The sequence below is a fragment of the Rhipicephalus microplus genome, chromosome 10, assembly GCF_043290135.1.
Source record: "Rhipicephalus microplus isolate Deutch F79 chromosome 10, USDA_Rmic, whole genome shotgun sequence".
Classification (NCBI taxonomy): domain Eukaryota; kingdom Metazoa; phylum Arthropoda; class Arachnida; order Ixodida; family Ixodidae; genus Rhipicephalus; species Rhipicephalus microplus.
In genome coordinates, this window is record NC_134709.1 from 12,630,873 (window position 1) to 12,652,391 (window position 21,519).

General features: G+C 43.6%; 1 protein-coding gene across 2 annotated transcripts in view; it reads left to right on the top strand.

Annotated features, from left to right (window-relative positions):
- Positions 1–21,519, top strand: part of Lap1 (leucine rich repeat containing protein 7 lap1) — a 45,142-nt gene that overhangs the window by 9,289 nt on the left and 14,334 nt on the right. For both annotated transcript variants that reach the window (XM_037432436.2, XM_037432437.2), the window contains exons 2-15: positions 7,368–7,404; positions 9,713–9,887; positions 12,040–12,157; positions 12,250–12,328; positions 14,500–14,589; positions 14,789–14,909; positions 15,313–15,387; positions 16,063–16,207; positions 17,237–17,309; positions 17,790–17,919; positions 18,608–18,793; positions 19,849–19,960; positions 20,595–20,680; positions 21,350–21,475. In XM_037432436.2, the coding sequence (XP_037288333.1) occupies positions 7,403–7,404; positions 9,713–9,887; positions 12,040–12,157; positions 12,250–12,328; positions 14,500–14,589; positions 14,789–14,909; positions 15,313–15,387; positions 16,063–16,207; positions 17,237–17,309; positions 17,790–17,919; positions 18,608–18,793; positions 19,849–19,960; positions 20,595–20,680; positions 21,350–21,475 (1,518 nt within the window). In that variant the 5' untranslated portion in view covers positions 7,368–7,402. The remainder of the gene's footprint in view (positions 1–7,367; positions 7,405–9,712; positions 9,888–12,039; positions 12,158–12,249; positions 12,329–14,499; positions 14,590–14,788; positions 14,910–15,312; positions 15,388–16,062; positions 16,208–17,236; positions 17,310–17,789; positions 17,920–18,607; positions 18,794–19,848; positions 19,961–20,594; positions 20,681–21,349; positions 21,476–21,519) is intronic.

The window sequence follows — 21,519 nt, forward strand, 5'->3', positions numbered from 1 at the left end:
GGTGGCCTCGTTTTATTTAAACTACGCGGGGCCTTTCGTGTGTTTGAACTTTCAGTAGGAGGCTGCAGTTCCGTCGTCCCAAAACCACCATACGATTACGAGAGACGCCGTAGAGGAGGGCTCCGGAAATTTTGACCACCTGGGGTTCTTTAACGTGCACCCAAATCTGAGCACATGGGCCTACAGCATTTCCGCCTCTATTGGAAATGCAGCCGCCGCAGGCGGGATTTGATCCCGCGACCTGCGGGTCAGCAGCCGAGTACCCTAGCCACTAGACCACCGCGGCGGGGCGCGGCTAACAGGGAAAGATGTGCGGTATTTGTAGTATCATCATACGCTTCCCGGAGCCCTAGTGCCGAGGTCGCGCGATTCGGCCGAGTTCTCTCGCGACGCGGGCGGTGGTTTCCAGCCCTGAAGAAGAAGAGAAGAAAGTGGCGCTCTATATTGGGACAGCGGCGCCCTTAAAATAAGAGCGGCTCCCCGATGAAAAAATAAAGTCGAGCTCGCCAGAGAGCGACGCTGTTGCGTGGATACCCCTGGTGCGTGTGTTTGTGTTTTTGTGTGTGTTTGTGTGTTTATCGCGCACTTGGTGGTCCTTGTTTTCGCGCTCTGCGGAAAGCGCACGGGCCAAAAAGACAAAGGCGCTGCCCCTTCTTCACCATTGTGACAGCGTCTGTTCTCGGCGGCGGGGCTTGATTTTCCCCAGTGACGCGTTTTTGTTGTCGGCTGTGCCGCGAGTTTAGCGCGTCGCCAGCGGCACATGGGTTGGAGCAGATTGACTAATGCGTTTACGTTGAATTTCGTAGTTGACTTATTTACATCATTTTCTCGTCCTTTCCTGGCTCAAGTGGAAGGGACATGTACAATGAAGACTGTGAACCATTTATTTATTTATTTATTTATTTATTTATTTATTTATTTATTTATAAAGGACATGTGCAAATGACAGTGGTGTCGTGCACTCGCTTTCAGTGCGCTAAACTTGCCCCATGTGACAGGGATGTGGCACTGTGGTACCGTGGTCCCTGCTTAGAGAACAGGTACTGCATATGCAGGGAAATTAATTTTGATAAGAACAGTGCCGATACAGTATTTAGTATGCCATAGTCCTTCAATACCATTGAGGGACTATATATGTTTGTACACACACTTCCAGTAGACGTGCATACTATTAATTATACGTGTATTATATGTGTGCGTTATAATACATACTATTCAATACAGTTATTACGAGGTAAAGTAAATGATATATATCTTACACGTGAAAGTGATACTTTGATGGTCCCGGGGAGGGAAAACGCGAACAGGTTTAAAGAAGGTTTTAAAGCTTATGTGGTAAACCACATCGTCTATCTAGTGAATACAACGTTCCTCATACTTCAAGTCTGTCTCTGCATAGTGCTAGGGCCTGCGAACCATGCACTTTTGAGTAAATGAATTAATCAACGAATGAATCAATAAATCATATTCAGTCATTCATTCTCTCCTTATTTAGGGTAACTGCGTCCGTGCCGACATGTTTTCGGTGAGACATAATTTCTATAGCTTTCCCGCAGAGGACGACGTCCGTATCTATGCCAACCTGGAGGTCCTCGAAGTTTTTGGCGACTAGTAAAGTGGATTAGGATGGGAGGTGGAGGACGGGACGAAATAAAAATTGGAGAAAGCTGGCGTGCATTTGATCTGTTTCTCAAGGCCTCAGCAACGCCACAGACAGTTGTGAACGAGTGCCAGTAAGCCCCGCCGCGGTGGTCTAGTAGCTAACGTACTCGGCTGTTGACCCGCAGGTCGCGGGTTCGAATCCCGGCTGTGGCGGCTGCATTTCCGATAGAGGCGGAAATGTTGTAGGCACGCGTGTGCTCAGATTTGGGTGCACGCTAAAGAACCACAGGTGGTCGAAATTTCCGGAGCCCTCCACTACGGCTTCTCTCATAATCATATGGTGGTTTTGGGACGTTAAACCCCACATATAAATCAATCAATCAATCAATCGACTGCCAGTAGAACTTAGAACGTCAGCGATCGCGCGCGTTCTCATTGACTATCGTATCCTGTGATAGCCGATGACCTGTTCTCAATCTTTGTACGTTTTTCCGCAAGATGTATCAACGTATACTTCGGCGAAAGTGACTTCAGTATTCCGGACGCGATTGAAGGGAAGATAATTTTAGAATCCGAAAGAACCTTCCTTGGGCTCCCCCACCGCCCGTCCCACCCCTGGGAAGAATTTGCATACATGTCTTACTGAGCATAGCAGTCAATCATTTACGTGACGTCAGGCGGATTTCACGTATTTCAGGCATATCACTGGCCCATACATGCCCGTGTTCATTTCACTAGGTCTAAGTCGAAAAGACTTACTTGTTGGAAAATTTCATCAAAAACTCGCACTTTACTCCTCAGCTAAATATAACCTTTTATCTAGAAACGATGAGCATTTAATTAATAATTTGCGTAGTATTTTCATTTGGATGGATGTATGTGTGTTTTACAGAGAACATTAATAAACAAATAGAAAAAAATAGAGAAATTCCTGGCTACGGGCCTGATGTGGGTACTCCATATTAGCGCGCTTATAAAAAGCAGCATGACACAGACGCCGATATACCGCTACTTGTATCCGCGTCGCTTTTCTGCATCCTGTTCCTTTTTAAGCAATGTTATATCTATAGGTGTTAGTGTTAAAAGTACTTCCTTTGTTTTCGTGGTCAAGTTGGGGCTGTTTCTTCGGGCGATGTATGATTGGGCCTGCACAATAGGGAGGATAGCCCCCCTCCCCCCCTTTTTTTTTTCACAATGTCACGATGCATGCACACTTTCCCTGGCGGCAGAGTCGCGGAATGCCTCTCTAGATCTGGGAGAGCCTTTCCGTTCTGGCGATGCCGGTTGGCCCGGTCCCTACGCCAAAACGGCAGAGAGGCAGTGCAGGAAAATGAAAAAAAAAAAAGGCGCATTCGGGAAGTCTCCCGCGGGCAAATCGGTATATAGATTTGGTAAGCATGCAGAAGCGGAAAGGAACGTGCGCGTCACCGGCGTAATTAAATCGTTGGCATGCGTCCCGACTTTCCGAACAACACCCCCTCCTCGGAGGTGTGTTCTCGTGTATAGTTCGAGACATAGAGTTTCCCTAAAATTAACTAGAGGGGACTCTGGCGATAGTTATAGCGCGAGAACAAAACGACGACACAGATACAAGAAGGACACGAAAGGCACCTTCTTGTGTCCTTCTTGTCTCTGTGTCGTCGTTTTGTTCTCGCGCTATAACTATCGTCATGCCATACCAACTAGCCCAAGCTGCCACACTTTTAAGGGACTCTGGCGCTGCGATCGTTCAGTGACCATGGGAATGATGGGTATAGTACACACATTTGCCTAGTCTTCGTACTTGGCGGGCGGCGAATCGTACTTGCGGCTTCGTTTATTGCTGTGTTTCGGTATTGTTTTAAAAGAAAGAGTCAACCCTATTGAACTTCGTGACCCGATTCGAAAAGGTATAGCTTTAAAAAAAAAAATAAGGTGGTGAAGCACAGCCGCTGAACATTTGCCGTTTTTTTTTTGTTTTGTTTTGTGAGAAAACTGCTCCGAGCCACACGAACACAAACGAAGCCAGAAGCAGGCCAGAAGTATACGAAGATTAGACAAATGTGTGTACTACTCATCATTCCCATGCTCGCTGAAGCGCCGTGCGTTGCAGCTCCCATAGACACTGGCGCCAGAGGTCCCTCTAGTACAACGCTACGCTGCAGTACTATAGACAGAGCCGTTATACGTATCCTCCCCCTCATCCTTCACTTAACAGAGCAGATGCTGTCGCTTGGCGGCAAGTACAGACCAATTCATTTCCTTGCCTTTATATGCTAAATCGCTTTCATCCGACTCTCTACCCCTCCTACTGCCCCTTCTGTGGATCCGTACCGACGGTGTACCACTCCACGTGGGAATGCTCTGCCTTACAGGGCGTGCCTCCCATTCCCAATCCCACCCCTTCCTCTTGGGAGTCTGCACTGCTCAGCTTACGCCGGCAGGAACAGCAGCAGCTGGTCCAGCGGGCTCGCAGGGTCGCGCAAGGCAATGGAGCCCTGGACTGAGGGCCCCACCCAAAGAAGGCTCAGTGTGCATTTGTTATTAATAAATGTTTATTCTCTCTCTCCCCCTCTAGTGTATATTAGGAAACTCTGTAGTTCGAGACGGGACTCATCTCGCGTGGCTCGCTTTGCGAGCCCACTTGATTCTGAGCTTGTCGCGAGGGAGACGCTCGCCAATTATCTTCTCCCGCGGTGATCTCGCGCATCCCAGAATGACATGACTCGCGTCTTCCGCGTGATTTTCCCGCTGCTGCATGCTTTTGCTCGGCCCTTGGTGGGTAATTAACGGGAACGTTTAGGAGCTACCGGATCCGGGCTAGCGTATCATGTATCGAGACGTGTTGTTTTTTTGGCAGTATCGTATACCTCTCTGTCGTTGATAGGGGAATCGTTATTTACTGCTTAGTGGCGTAAATACGGGGTGGAGGGTGGGGGGATCACGAGGGGTGGACGAACTTATCGTGGAGGCAATTTCGTGTTCGGGAATATATGTGTGTTCGTAAAAATTAAAATTGCGCTAAATGGGATCTGAAAAAGCGAGCGTTATCTTTTCCTTAATAACGATCATTCTCGAGTATAGCCCGATTGATTCAGAACTCATTGTTCGAGTCGAGTTCAAAAATTGACTTGTTATTGGGTTCTGCCAAATCGTCAACATAAGTAACAGTAGATTATCGGGGACTCTGTATTCAATTTGCATCTTGAAGCCCAGCCTTACAAACCAGTTGTGGCATGGCAACCCGTTGCATTTAACAAAGATCGTCTACTTCGGTGTCTTTTGATGTAAAGAGAGAGACTTTTTCCCCTGCACTTCGCTTCTGCTCTTTGGAAGGGATTTACTTTTCAGAGTTCGGCTTTGCGGATAGCGCGCTATATATACTTCATTGTCGAGTAATTTAAGCATGATGTATGAAGATGACTTTCTGAGTTTCAGGGAGGGGGGGGGGGGGGGGCACGTATTTAGTGTGCCCCACCCCGACCCCTCCATGATTTACGTCAACGCAAAAATAGCCGTGCGCTGATGCTTTCAAAGATAGCGCGTGCGCCAATAATTGCGACAAGAATCACGAAAGTGTAGGACGTTGGTCTAGTTGGTGTCGCATATTTAAAATGGAACTGGTCGTATCGAGAAGAAGCCGTATACGTTTGATAGAAGCTTTCGCTATCGACAGAAAGGGTTCGTCGTGTCATCATTACCTCTCAAAAGAAGAGAGATAGCGTATCTGGAAAGCGCTCCTTAACTTCGCAATAGGTTTTATCACTACTAAAAATATGATTTTACCATTGCTTCGATTGTGGGGTGTTGCGCACGCAGGCAAGGCTGCTTTTTTTTTTTTTGTCTATCCATTGCCATCGTGCAGTAAAGTTTTTTTTTTTAGTTCATTCTTTTCTGCGTTGTTGTTTTCCACTTTCAAAGTTCACAGCGGCTGCTTGAGCGACGCACCCCCCCCCCCCCCTTTTTTTTTTCCCCGCGTCGTTTCACGCTCGTTCGAGGCGTTTTTCTTAGAAGGACTGAAAGCTGGGCCAGTTGGTGACAGTACTAAACATATTTTAACTCGGCGATGATTACGCGGTCACAAGAGAAGACGGCGACAAACCGCATAGATGACTCGCAACTGATAAATCAAGTTCCGATAAAGTTTTCTAATAAAAATTCAGTTGCGAGTCGTCAGACGTTTTTTTCTCTGCTTGAGCAGCGCTCGTCGTTCCCGCTCGCGCACTTTTACCCGCGGGTGGAACGTAGGATGCCCAGGGGGGCGTTATCGATTTAAACTTTGCGCGGGACATGACGGCGGTGGCAAAAACCCATCATGATTTGATTGATTTATTTATTTATTGATATGTGGAGTTTAACGTCCCAAAACCACCATACGATCGTGAGAGGCGCCGTATAGTGGAGGTCTCCGGAAATTTCGACCACCTGGGCTTCTTTAACGTGCGCCCACATCTGAGCACACGCGTGCCTACAGCATTTCCGCCTCCATCGGAAATGCAGCCGCCGCAGCCGGAATTCGATCCCGCGACCTGTGGGTCAGCAGCCGAGTACCTTAGCCACTAGACCACCGCGGCGGGGCAACCCATCATGAGTGTCCATGTAATTGCTATCGCAATAAAACCTTCCGCGCCATCGCCTATAGCAGTGACGCGGCGAGCGGATTGCTTTTGTACATTTTCGTCGTGGTTCTCATGTCGCCAGTGGAGATTCAATGGTTGAAGCATAAGTGTCTTAAATTTATTTTTATACAGTTTTATTGGGTGCAAAATGAAGATAACATTAATTAGCTCATCTTTAGTCTTCAGCCGCTGTTTATGTGAGATGCGGCGTTCTAGTCACATTTTTAAGATTCAGCATAAACGCTTTTATGTCTGAAGTCTAGTAGCTATCTAAAGCATCACTTTTTTTTAGTTTCTGCATTTTTAGCTTTGTTGTTTTAATGTGTGCTCATTGCGTGTGTGTGTGTGCGGGCGTGCGTGCGGGCGTGTGTGTGTGTGTGTGTTTTGGTCAGGCTCATAGCCAGAAATTTTTTGCCGGGGGTGGGGATGGGCACTTGCTAAAACACCCTTCTCCATCAAAATTTCTGGGCGGGTGGGAGCACTCATGCATACACAAATGCACACACGTGTGTGTGTTGCCAATCAGGACGAGACTGCCCCTCTTCCCTCCCTCCTAAAGCTTTGGTGAGAAGGCCTCTCCCCAAGCAAGCACCCTCCCCCACCTCCACTCTTGACTCCTCTGTGAATAATACTCCTTGAGTCCTCTGTGAATAATATTTGTAACATATCTTCATGGCAGTGTTATGTAGTGACAAAGCAAACTGGTTCAGTGTGTTCAGGAGGTGTGAAAGATTCCTTTTCAAACAAAGTGAGCCAAGGGCATACTCTGGTTGAACAAATGCTTTTAAGTGGCCCTGTAACAGCTTCATCAGTTATTTTAGAATTGCCTTATGATTGGACTGTCATGCCTTGTGAATCTCCTTCTCTGAATCATTTTCTTTTTCGTATTGGGTTATACCTAAGGGTGCATACACACACATTGGTTTAACAAACTTGTCTGCTTCGCTTTTTTATTCCCCTATTAACTATTTCATTCATGCAGTGACATATTTATTCCACCTGTTTAGTAGCGTAATTATATATGCCCTTTTTGTTCTTGAAGCTGTATATGTCTACTTGTGTTCTAATGTTGATTTACATGCATGTTGTAGTTGTAGTGTGGATGTGTACTTCTCTATATAGTATGCAGGATTTAACAACAGCTTGTTACCCTTTTTTCTCTTACAGTTCATTCTGGAAGACTGCTGTTGAGGTGCTTGCAAATGTAAGTTTTCATAATTCTTGCATCATTGGAGCTTGAAGAGACACTAAAGTCAAATAACAATTTGTCAGAGTGAAAGCTCAATGTATGAGAATGTCTAAAATGGCAATATTATCAACAGAAGTGCCCTACTTACCGAAAAATTAAGGTTTGAGAACACATGCACCATGAGTAGGACATTTGCAAAATGATCCTGATGATGCCAGAGTTACCACCTACAATTAATGAATACTAACTGAACTAGTTGCACCAAATAAAGAACCTTGTGTGCGTCAAAAGACGTCTCAAAAAGCTGGTTGTTCGCTTCTGTTTAATTAATAGAAAAAGAACTGCCAAACATTACTATGGTGCATGGTGCGAGTCGTTCAACAATTCAATTTTTGCTTTATTAAACTAGACAGGTTGTGCCATCTAGCGTGACCCAGTAGAACCAAGCATGCCTGCCATCTCAGAGGCCATTGCAGGAAATTGTTCAATGTCCATTGTTGCTGCTGTGGCTCCCGCTACTTTCGCTCTGCTGCTACTAGTGTTGGTGGCCGTGCAGTAAAGCTAGGCAAAATTGTGCACGGCAGCAGTGATGTAGAAGTTTCCACTTTGAGGCGGGTAATTTTAGGTGTGCTAACACGATATGGACCACTAAAATGCTATGTTATTTCAAAATAAGCACTTCCTTGGCCCAAAAGTAGCACTACGATGTTTCTGGACCGCTATTTCAGCAATCAGCATCGACTTAATATTTGCCTTTAGTGTCCCTTTAATGCAAGGAATCAATGACTGCGGCAGTATTCTGCCGAGCATCAGGCTATTGAGTCTGAATGTTTTTTATGTGTTGTAATTCTGGGTGATTGTCACTGGTTAACATTCTTGAGGGTAAAGATGGAAGAAATACCTGAAATAGTGAATGGGGAAATGCCCCTGTGGAATAGGCAGTGCGGTGTTTATGAGTTAGCATTCCACTGGCTGCAGGTTGGTTCTCATCAGTTATTTATTTTCTCTACAATTACTGCTGTTCAAATAAAAATTAGAGAAAAATCATCCACGATTGATAGAAGTTCATAGACACAAGTAGAATTGGCTAGTACAAGATGGTGTGAAATGGAGAGCATAAGACGAGGCCATCGTTTTGCATTGTACTTAAAGTAGGTTTTAAATTATAATGATAATGACAATGATGATGCTATCATTGGCTTCATTACCTGTTGGCTTTGTATGGTTAATCCTAACGTAGTGTCATACTTGCAGAATGACACTACATTAACCAGCAGGGTGTGAAGTTCCGATTTTCTCAGGCGCCCGCTCTTCATACGGCCCTTTCTCGTAGCTTTGGAGCTGCCGGCTCTCGCAGTTTTACGCTGTACAACTGGTGGCATGGTGTTGGCCAATATGTGACATAAAGCATGAGCGGTGCTTGGATCCGATGCCATTCTAGCTACGGCGATTCATTACGGGCTGGCACTGCACTCCATAGTATGCTAACCTTAATGGAAAGCAAAAAAATTATGAAGCTAACGAAGGTATAGAGAATGTTGCCCCCCTCCCCACCGAAAATTTTCAATTCTGCTTGTGTAATTGTACCGCTTGAAGTCTTTTGTAGTAATTGTGAGGTAGATGCGAAGAAAGTAAAGTAGGCGACAAGACAGCTTGCCGCCTGCACTGACTGAATTAGCAACTTTCGGATAACGCACCCTGTGCTCTACCAATTTGAGCTACAGCAGTCCTTGCTGGTGGCAAGTAGTACTTTTGGTCGCTTTACTTTCTTCATATCTATATCAGAATTACTACAAAAGACTTCGAAACGGTACAATTCATAACCCCTATAGTCTCCTTAACTTCAATATGTGCTGGTTTTCACTGAGCTTGTGTAAAGCAAGAAAGCAAGCACTCTAAACCCCCTCCCCTCCCTTTTTTTCATAATGTGCCAACATTGCACAATGAGCCGCACTTTCAGGATTGGGAAAAAAGCAATCGGGTTTCATCTTGTAAACTCAAGGTGATGGTGCGCACTGACGATGCTTCTTTCCCCTGTGCGATTACTCCCTGCTTCACTTTCAGCAAACTCTTCATGATGACAAAAGCATGTGACAAACCTCTGTAGCCCCATCCGTTCTATCAATATGTGAGAAGCTTATGCGGCAATTCATTTGTGCGTCAGTGAACGCCAACATGGAGGTCATTTAATGATTGCTTGGAAAAGTGGTTCATGACTACCTTTGAGGTTCACTGTATACCAGCTATGTAGTTTATTCTGCTCATTGCTCATTTGCGAGCCCCATGGTGAACAAAGGTTAAGTGAGATCCATTGCTTGTCCAGGGGGATGGGCCCAGTGTTCCGGCACTGCCCCTGCCTGCGGCCGGCCCGAGAGGAAGTCCGGGTCCTGGACTACGCCCACCACGGCCTCGAGGATGTGCCCTCGGAGGTGTTTAACTACGAGCGCACACTCGAGGAGCTCTATCTAAATGCAAACCAGATCAAAGACCTACCCAGGGTGAGCTATTACTTGTATTATCAATCACTTTCAGTTGTATAAAACTTCCAAAGTAGTTTTCATTGCGGGAAAAGCCTTGAAAAAACACTCATACCCTACAGGCACGGGCAATACTCAAATGCTAGTTGACAGACCATCGTGATAATTTATTTTCCCCTTCAAGGGCCGCTCGCCAGATTTGACAATTTCAAGCTGACGAGCGCAATGCATACATGGGGCGTTCACGACCATGTCTGCCAAAATTGGCAAGGCCGCGCGCCGCGGGAACGGATCAGATTTCAAGATGAACGCTGCTTTGCCTACCTATCGCGGGTGCACACCCAGAGAATGAGGGCATGACTTGGGCGTACCAATTGTCCTACGTAGACAGCCGTGCTGTGATGTTGTTCCTCTACGTAGACTATTGTTCCCTGGAGTGGCCAACAGTACCACGTGACATGGGGAAAGTTATTTCACACTACATGTGTAGTTTCTGTAATTTTTCGCTTGAATAGATGAATAAAACTTGAGATAAATATTGAGAGACACAAAGGAAATGTGTGTGTCTTTGTTTCATTTGTTTTCCCGTGAACTGCAGTGAGATGCGAGGCGAATGTGCCTGCGTTTTGCATGCATTTGTGTGCCTGCGGTTTGCGCATCGAGCAGACGCCACATTTGGAAACCAAATTAAGCGCATTTGAACATTCATTAGACTAACCTATTCTACCAAATCTAAGACAGCGTTTCCAAACGAACTCTCACAGAGGCATCCATCTCGCAGAAACAGACATTAGACCACAAAATAACGCCGATGTTTGGGCACGCCATGCGCATGTGACCTCTTGGTTGGACGTATGAGAGGGTAGGAAAGAGATTTGGCTTGTGAAGGCTCCGCGGGACGAGTAGCAAGGGTTCGAGCTCGGCTCCTCGTATCATCCTTTTGCTCCGCTTGAAAATACCAGTTTTGTCAGCTCGTCATGAACCGATTAAAAAATTTTTTGTGGCATAATGCTCTTCATCGGACACACAACAACTGCCACGGTCCAAATAAAACTTATGGGGCCTGGTGAGTTGCCCTTTAAGGACACCAGTGGGGCATTACATATGGGGCGGAGGGGGGCAACAGTAAACCCCCCTCAGTATATGAAAAAAGAACAGAACAAAAATGTAGCAAGGTTGTGTAGTGATGCACGATGCTGCGCTGCGCAGTTTGGTCTCTGCCTGTTCCAATAATTTTCACAAAACACATTACTGTCATCTGAACTCTAGGAATTGTTTATGTTCTGTGATCTCGTGCTAGTTCATGACATGATAGATTCGATATTGATATGCAAAGGACAAACAGTGCCAAACATGGCTGCCGAATTTCTTTCTCTGTCTTTTTTTTCACACTATGAAAAATAAACATTACTAAAAACTGAAAAGCGGAATTCTTGGAACTCATGTGTTCAAAGCATTTTAAGAGCCTATCGAAAGAAAGAATGATTAAAAAAAAGACAGAAATACTAGCACGTTTCGTCGTCCTCGTAGCTTCATATCAACGGTACAAAGCAAGCTAAGCCTAAATGAAGAGCACAAGACAGGTGCTTTTTGCAAGTGAGTTTTAATGCAAGAGAACATTGAATATATAGGTGTGCGCACCCTGGGAAAAGAGCAGCATACGAAGGTTAAAAAAGACACAAAGACGTGCTATCACTGGAGAAGCATTCATTTGTGGGAATATGTGCTGATTAAATATTCCAAGGGGCGATTTGCGCATACATGCACATGCACACACCATGTGTGCGTGTTCGGAGTTGTTTTTTTTTACACCCAAAGCAGTAGAAATGTCTGAAATACCAAAATACTAGACGAACGCAATATGAATCCGCTTTTTCTGTCTTTGTTTAGGCCATGCAAGTGCACAGCATCTATAAGATCTTTGCACACTATTGTAGTAAAGAGGTGATTTTCCGCTTATACAAAATCATGAATCCATTCCGTTTAGAGAACAGTGTTTCTAGTACTTGCAGCACCACTGTTTTCAAATTCTTCTGACTGCCTCTTTTCCTTGTTTTAATTAATACTAAGAGTGCTTTGCAATGAGAGACAATGTTATACTGTGACTTTGTATTGCAAAATTAGCCTTGTTTGCTGCAAACGTGAAAAAGCTCCCATTTTCTTTCTTTTTCAGCCACTATTTCACTGCCATGGATTAAGAAAATTGAATCTAAGTGATAATGACATTCAAACTCTACCTCCTGCTCTATCTTCACTCATCAGTCTAGAAGAATTAGACATTAGCAAAAACAGTAAGTAGCACACTTACCCATGTGGGACGATATCCCAAACGTTATGTAGGCATTTTGTACATGAGCGGGAAGTAACCTCTTGTTTGTTTTAGATGTGATAGAAATTCCCGACAACATCAAAGGTTGCAAATGCCTGTCCATAGTAGAAGCAAGTGTGAACCCCGTTGGAAAGTGAGTACGACATCTTTACTAGGCGCAAGACATTTACTGTTGTGAGGGACTTATCTTGCTGTGTTTGTGAGTATGCTGAAAAAAAATTTTTTTTGGTTATTCTCAATGTAAGTGATATCACATAATTATCCTCAAAAAGTGTTCTTCGACAGTACTATTGTTTAACTATATTACAGTGAGTGCAGGTGTAGCAAATCACCAGGTTGAACAACACAAATTGGCATGTTTTCATTTCATTTAGTGTTCTATTGCTGTAATGAAACCAAAGACAGCATGCAAGATAATATCACTTATATTAAAGGAAAAAAATTTTTTCCTCGGTAGCTCAAATGATCTATTTTGGTAGCCATAAGGTCGAGGACTGATTTAGAGCAATTTAAAAATGCACGTTTTAGATGTGATCATGCATTCTAACTAAATGACCCTTTGCGGGAAAACTTCTCATAAGCAGTAACAGTGAAGGTGACACCATCTGCAGGAGTTCTGGTTTTGGTTGGAAAACATGAGCCCGGCCTGCCGCCGGTCGTACATTCGTGTGCAGTGGTTGAGTGGCCTTGCTTTCGCAGTTGTGTAATTATGCCAGCGAAAACTTCTTGTGACGCTTTGTGATTGAATGTGCCTCCTTCTTCGTCCTTGTCTTGAGTTTTTTATACCGAAAAGCAATCCATCTAAACGGAGAAATGAGCATGAACAAGCAGGTTCTTGTCCGTGAGGCTGCGTGAGCATAAAGAGAGATGCTGGGGTGCTTAGATAGCGCCTGTGGGATTACGGAATGTTGGCGGCTCGCTGTGCTTGCAGAATCAACATTCTTGAGTCTGTGTAGTGGCACGGTTGCACAAAGTCTCGCGTATATCGGCACTTTTAATGGACCCCCAAAATACTGCCGAGTGCATTATAACGCACTCGCGTACCTGCGCTAACCATAATTGAGATAGGAGCACGGGTAATTTAGTAATCGCAGTAGTGGCAGCTGCATTCAAAGCCGCTCTATCTATGGGAAACTCCTGTCATATGAAGAACGATACCAGCCGCGTCTGTAGCATTTGGGTGGAGGCAAAATTCCAAAGGCCCGTGTACTGTGCGATGCCAGTGCACGTTAAAGAACACAAGATGGTAGAAATTTCCGCATCTCTCATAATCATATCGTGATTTGGGGAAGAAAGCGTAATGTTGCGTGTAAGGAAAGTGCATATTGTACTGCTCTACTCTCGAGCGTGTAGACGTACATTCATTTACATCGTCATTTCATCCTTACGAGATCTAAAGGAGAGATGCCTATGTAAAAAAAAATATCTCTACCAGTCGCAGTGCACTCTAACGATGCGACCTGTACGTAATAACAATGCACCCTGACGTCACGTAAGCACCGGTCTTCATAGACGGTGCACACGCTGCTCACGCCAAACCTAGTTCGTCATCGGGCGTCAAGGTTCAACTTCAAGTGTCTAACAAAGCATTCTCTTTGACGGAACAACCACAATAAGCCTGGCGAACAGTTGAGGTAGCGGAGTGCAGTTATCACCACACTTGGTCATTGCTTAGGCTGGGGTGTGAAAAATCCTCGCTCCACCCCATTCCTGCAATCTTAAATGCAATTTTTTCATCCTCTAGCATGCTCTTTCAATAATGAGCACGTTGTTTTTGTCACTAAAGCAAGAACACAAGCTTGTGTGAACCGTTGAACACTGTTTTGTGCATGTTGATAGGCGAATATATTTGCAACCAAAAGCACGAGTTAAGTTTTCCTTTTGACAGGACAGGTGGCAGTTGTTTACCACAAATTGTCAAATCCCTGGCGTCGCTTCGCTGGCTCGAGGCTGGCAATTCACCGTGCAAGCTATGTGGGATTTGCGTAATTGTACAATAGCATGTTGGCAGCAATCACGAGACTGTTTGTGGTTCAGCTTTGATTTTTCAGTGCCACACATTAGTATGCAATTCACTTGTAGGCCATATAAACTGCCAGGAAGGCTTTTGTTGGAGTATTCATCAAGTTTTTGTCTTTTTCAGATAGATTAATGTGAAGTATCTGATGCTATGCAAGTGTTTTAATGTCATATGAATTTGACTGTAATACTGTCTGAATGGTGAGCTGTACCTGTCAGTAAATCGAGGTCTCTTATTCTTCGTCTCGGTGATGATCATCACATTCGATCATGCTTCTGTTGCAGACTTCCTGAAGGTTTTACGCAACTCCTAAATATAGAGCAACTTTACCTTAATGACACGTTCCTGGAATATCTTCCTGCAAATTTTGGGAGGTATGTGTTCTGTCATGTTTACGTGAAGTTTTATTGGTTCTCTATGCCTCTTTTTTTGGAGGTTGCACATTTTTACGTTTCACTCTATTTCTTACAAGAACAAAAACAAAAATAATATTTTTTTATTGTCATTTATTGTCAGATATATATTTATTGTCATAATATATTCTTATTGTCATTCATTACTTTTGATTTAAAGGTTGTCGAAGTTAAAAATTCTGGAACTGAGGGAGAACCATCTCAAGGTTCTTCCAAAGTCAATGGCTCGCTTGACAGAGCTGTCTCGACTTGACATTGGCCAGAATGACTTTACAGAGCTGGTATGTATGGCAAGTTTGAGTCCCTCTCCCTTGAGGTCGAAGTTATAGTATGCACAAATAATTTTTTTTTTGGTGTAGCTTGCCTTAATTGCTTAACATGTCTGAAATGTGAGATGCCATTGTGAAATAGTGTTTATCTAATTGCTGACGCTTGTGTGCCCAACTGAATAATTCATTGTAAGAGTGTGAACCTGACATAGTGGATTTAACAGGAGTGCTAGACCGTGGGTATTCTTTAATCCTATAATGCTAAGCTGTTGTAAAGATCGAAGTAATCACATTCCATCTACGTACACTATGCCTAAAAATCCACGTGATCAGCTTTATACATGAGCCATTACAGGCAGCAGCTGTCCTTCATTCTGAGATTTAATGGCAGCATTGCTTCTTTTGCATTTCACAGCCAGAAGTCATCGGTAGCCTCCCTAGTATGACGGAGCTCTGGTGCGACAGCAACAGACTGACATCTTTGCCATCAGTGAGTCATTTTCTTTGTGTGAATTTGTTTCAGTGTGAACTATGCATATGTATAAACAATGCATAAGCTGGGCCATGGCTGTGTGTTGTATAAAACATTGTGTGAAAGTGTGACATGTTCCAGTGACAAGAAAGAGAGAAAATTTTAGATGCATAGAAAAAAAAATGAACATACTTTGTTTATGTAATAAGCATGCACCAAACCATGCCAGCTGCTTATTTTAGTAGCAAGTTCTTGTGAGGCTTGTGACAGTGAACCTTGCTACTCATATTGGGCTTCCCAACTTTGTGTTTTTTGGCAAGCCTATTTCAATTTGTAAGTGTGGTTGAGTTGTGGTGCTTAGAACATATCCGTGCTTACATACATGTACACTCAAACCAAGATATATAGTGAACTTAGATATAACTAAATATTGTTTATAATGAAGTAAATGAAGAATGGTCTTGCGATATATGTAGTATTGGAACTTATCAACGAATTTTCAGATATAACAAATTTTATTGTAAGGTGAAACTTTGTTATATTATGAGTTTATGTGTGTTATAAAATGTGTTAGGGCTGACCGAAAACTTTTGATCTACTGGTAAGTTGGTGGCACCGCTTATTTTTCTCCTACTGGTAGCTGTTTGTGTCTTAACGCCATTGTGCACGTGTTTTTTTTGTTTCCTGTTTTAGTACATGGGAAATCTTATCAAGCTCACCTACTTGGATGCCAGCCGGAATCGCATCTCCTTTATTGCTGACGAAATTGAGAACATGACAATGCTCTGTGATCTTACACTCACCACAAATAAGCTGCAGAAGATTCCGGAGACGCTCGGTAAGTGTAGCAAACATTTAGCTTTTACTACTAGGCTGTTCGTGCCTTTCATGCTCCTAATCATTCATGGATATGCACATGGTTGCCAATTTTGTCACACAAAAGGGCCCCTAAACTGCCTGTGATAGTTTTTAGCGGTTCAGGTAAACGGAGAAATTGAATTCAGAATGCCATCATGATCAACAATGCCAAATGTGGCAGTGCTGCGAGCACCCCACAAATTCCAAGAAACGACCCCTTCTCTTCGAGCCTTTCGGTAATCCTTAGCCCATCAGAGTTTAATGGGACATCAACATATATCGTTGGCTCACGTCGTGCACAAAAAGAACCAGCTTGTCTGCCCGCAGGAACATGCGCTCACTGCTCTTCCTCTTTGCACGGCGAGGACGAGGAGGAAAGACGAGCCAGCGAATGAAGGAAGCAGCGAAATAACCGAGGGCCTCTTTTGGGTTGTCAAACGCATGTAACACTGCTGTTTCGGAACCCTTCAAAAAAAATTCTCGCAGCCACATGCTTGTTCTAGGCCCTTACATAACTGCAGCACCACACGTAAATTTTGGTATCTGGTTGGTTTTAGGTCCCTTTGACGCTTTAAAAGCTTTGCTGCAGTACATGGACCATACCCCGTTTCGGTACCACACCACTAATTGACCTTGACACGATTATAAAGAAAGCAAGACAGGTAGTGGCAAAGGTTGAGAAATTCTTAAAAAGGTTGCGAACAAGGGCTCTTCTCTGGTGGCCAATACAAAAAAACTTTGAAGATGTTAACATATTAAATAATACTAACCTTATAATTTTTTTCATGTGCATACCTGATGAGACATTTCACCGACTCTCCTCTTCGTAAATGCTTTGCGTTATAATTGATATAGACATAGTATTGCTTGTGCTCCTTCACAAGCTGAAATTCTTGAAATTTTATTTTTTGCTCAGTTTATGGAAGTACAGTTTTGCATGAGTGCATTTATATTGAGTGAGCTGGGACAGCTTACGCCAAGCTGATCAATAAACTGATGTATGTTACAGGCTTTTTGCAGAATCTCACAACATTACGCCTTGATGACAATCACTTAGCAACCTTGCCTGATAGCATCGGACAGTGAGTATCCTGATGAATTTTAATAAAGTGAATGTTCCTACCTTGCTTAGTTATCTCTGTATACTGTAGGCTGCATGGTTGTTTATTTACTACACTTTGAGGCCAGAGATGCTTTGAATGATATTTGCCAAGCAGAGATGCTTTGCATGTTGATATAGGGTCTTGATGATGTTTGACACTTCTCAGTTGACATGACAGCTGGTTCGGATACTAGTAGCTTTTAGCCGGTAGCTCGCAGTTCATTTGTTGGTGTTCAAAGTTGTCACTAACTATATGACACATGACAACAGTTGGTTGAGTGCTTCTAAGCCTTGATTGTGCCTGTATGATTTCAGTACTGCAAACTGTATTGAGAAATATTTACCAAATGCAAAGTTCTTTTTTTTAGGAACAATAACCAGTTTTTGGCTGAATGAATGGAGGAGTGCATTACACCGCATGCTTACACGTGTATATATTCTTGCTTCATAATTCCTCTAGGTTGTCCAAACTTGAAGAGCTCATTATTAACAGCAACGAGATTGACTCACTGCCTTCAACGATTGGGCTTCTTCGAAACCTGACAATACTCATGGCCGATGACAACCTTTTGGAGGACCTTCCACCAGAAGTAAGTCAAAGGACGTCAGATGTGTGCCCCATGGAATCGTTTAGCACTCTGCAATGAATCTAAAAATGACTTAGCTTTCATTCACTCTTTCAACTGTGAAAGAAATGGAATATTTCAAAGTAGGCTAGATACACTGGGAAGATGAAAAGTTGTTGAATCCCAGGTGCTTCAGCCAATGCTTGCTGACACTCATTTGAATTCATCCTGTTTACACTTGAAATTAAAGAATGGAGTTTAAAAATTACTTATTGCTCGTCACTGCCACTACTGTCGTGGCCACCTGTCGTGTTCTTGTGTACCGAAGTTTCGTTGTGCTTGAATTTTCCTAATTCACTAATGTAGTCAAGCAAGTCTGCATAGCCAGATTCTTATATTCCATCAGTGCATCTTTCTGCTGCTCTGTCGCTTCAAATGGACAGAATATTTCAGAAAAATGCCTAATTTCGTTTTACGCATCTTTATGGGTATGTGTGTCCCTAAGCCTTAACTTGTAGGCGTAAAGAAAAGAAAACTTTAGTCCGGCTGATGCTTTTGTTGATCTTGAAGGAATCTTCGCTGGTCATGTGTATGAGCCACTGGTTTTAAGTATCATGTCGAAATTTAGCTGTTTTCATGTACCTACCTGTTCTTCTGGCACAAAATGTGGAAATATGCATGCTTTTTTTCCCCTTGCCCAATTTTTTTTCAGATCGGCAGCTGTTCCAAACTGCGTGTCCTGTCACTTCGAGACAACCGGCTGTGTAATGTTCCAGACGAGCTGGGGCATCTGTCCAGCCTGCGGGTAGTGAACCTTAGTGGGAACCAGCTGAGACACCTGCCCGTCAGCCTGGCCAAGCTTGGGGGGCTTCATGCGCTCTGGCTATCCCAGAACCAGGTAACACTACGGCCACCGTGGTGCTCTTCTTCTACAACATGTACATGTTAACGATTTGCAGACTTCTCTAAAGTTTACCAGACAGCTTCGTGGTCAGATTGTGCTTTAATGAAGTAGACGTTGCTGTTATAACTGTGAATAATGATTTCGAACGTTAGCCAACATTTAGCTGAACACAGATAATCCTAGCAAGTCATAACCAGTGCCACCCAGTGCTGGTAGTGGGCAAGTAAGTGTAGTTGTTAAATTTGGTTGGGTATGTTTGTTGTAGTTTCAACAGAGAATGAGTAAACAAGGTTGGGAAGATATTTTCTTCAGAAAATAAAATGGTGTACTTCAAAGATGGGTGTGCTCTAATGGGCATTTGATGCATCAAAGGTGACAACGCTTTGTAAATGAGCTCTGAGTGGTTACAATGTCTGCCTGCGAATCGAACGCCGACACCCTGGATTACACCAGTTATGGCAGCTTCAAAGCTCTCACAACAGGTAGCGTTGGTGTGCATGCCTTCAGTTTCTACCAGCACTGTTACACAAACTTCTAGTGCACCTCCATCAAGGAGCTTGCGAAGCATAACATGGATAAAAAAAAGGGGGGGGGGGGAAGAAAAAAAAGAAATAAACAAATTCCATTTCGTTAGCTAAAAGAGACCTCACAAGAAAGTCTTTTTTATTCAGTTGGGGCATGCATTAGGTAACCTTTGTTTTAAGATTATTTGTACACCTGAAAGAAAAAGAAATCGTAGACAAGTTGTGTTGCTTGTCGATTCCAACCCTAGATAAATTATCGGTGCCCACATGCAGTCGAAGAGGTTTAAAGTATCTGCGTTTCACGTGTTATCTGATCAGATCAGAAAATGGTAGAACGGTGAGGCATGACAGTGCTTTCCTTTGCTTGGGGTCCTAATCCGTGTAGCTGACAGTGATTTTGTTTACTTGCGGACAGTACTGGTTGGGCAGGCTGGTTCACATGACAAGGCTTATTTCAGATCCGTGTCATTGATTACAAATGAGGAGACTGAATGAAACAACTACATGCATTGCTCGCACTTCCAGACAAAGCCCTTGGTGCTGTTGCAGTCGGACATGGACCGCGAAACGGGACAGCGAGTGCTCACCTGTTTCCTTCTGCCGCAAGAATCATCAGCTGCCCACCCAGATAAGCCTAGTATGCTGCATTGACTTTACATGCCATCTTAAGAAATTACTTGAAATTTTGTACTGTGGAAGGCCAATTATGTTAAGAAGAAGCAGCCACTGATGCCTCGCTCAAAATTTTCAAGAAACTATTCGTTGGCATAAATATCTTCATGAGGCAACGTATAAGGCACATTTTTTTTGTGGAGGCAAGACGTTGAAGGTATACTAGCTTGAATATTAATGATGTGCTTCCCCTAAATTTGAACCACAAACAATTACGAATTGTGCATGTTGTAATGTAATCATAATGTTGGCCCTCAACTTGCATAGTGATTCTGACATGTGTCCAGAGCAATTATGCTGAGTGTTGGTGCTAAGCCAGTGCTAAATGCCGGGAGGCTTACTTTAATTAAATAGAAAAAATAGGCATGAAGACCTCAATAATACTATTTTATTTTGTGTGCACCTCTTCAGGCTTAATATTCTCATATGTCAGTGGTGGCTTGTTTTGATTGGCTTAATTATCGACATATTGTCTGTAAATGCCACCTCAAGTTTGATCCATCTGAAAGATTTTTTTTTCTTTGTGCATTCTGCTAGTTACCGTACTACTTGCAAGGTTTGCTTTGTGGGAGGCTCTATTTTTGATATTCTCATTTCAGATGCTGCTGTGAAGGAGAATGACGGTACGCCAAGTGAACGGAGAGGCACCATCACTTTTGCCTTTGACACTGATGTGGATCGACCGGTATGTGCACATTCACATGCAATCACACAGACAACGAAATAGCTTTGGAAACATAGGAGGCCGTAGCCATTAAGACTGTGGAATTATGTTTTGTGACATCATGGTCAGACATTTTTAAAACTTGAAGGCGCTTCATCTAAGAATGGAAAGTACTTCTCGTTTCTGTAAAACAACTGTGCAGTCTTTCTTATCTTCCTTTCTCTAATTTTTATTCGTTCCTTGTTCTGTTGTGTAACGTAAGGCTCAGGGTTCGATTCCCAATAATGGTGGCCTCATTTGAAGGGATTGGAGGGCTGAAATGCAGATTTGTGTTCTTTAAATGTCCTAGGGGATGAGGACTAGTGTGTGGCCTTATACTGTACAGCACATCTCAATCACGATCTGGCTTTAAGATAAGACACCATACCGGACAACCAGCCAGCCTGTAGATGAGTTGGTCTGTCAACGGGCGTCAGACTGTAACCTCCAGTTGTTGATCGAAAAGCAACTGTTGACGACTATACATTCCTGAACGTTTTTCTTGCAAGTTCTGTGGCATAGTACCTGTGTAATATAACTCACGAAATGAGACTACAAGTTTTGCATTGAGGCATGCCGCAGTTTCCTTTGTGCTCGTATAGACATTGTATTCAGCCTTACAGGTCCTCACCCTCGTGTTCCTCCATTCAGGGCCGTCTCGTCCGTTCACCAACCCCATACCCCAAAGAACTGAAGGCGCGTGCACGGCATGTGAGGAATCTTCGTAGGCAGATGAATGGTGACGTGGTTGGTGCTGGAAACGTCGTCGTGTCACAGGTGGGTGTCCCGCCTTCTCCTGGGTTGTGTGAATTGTCTAATGC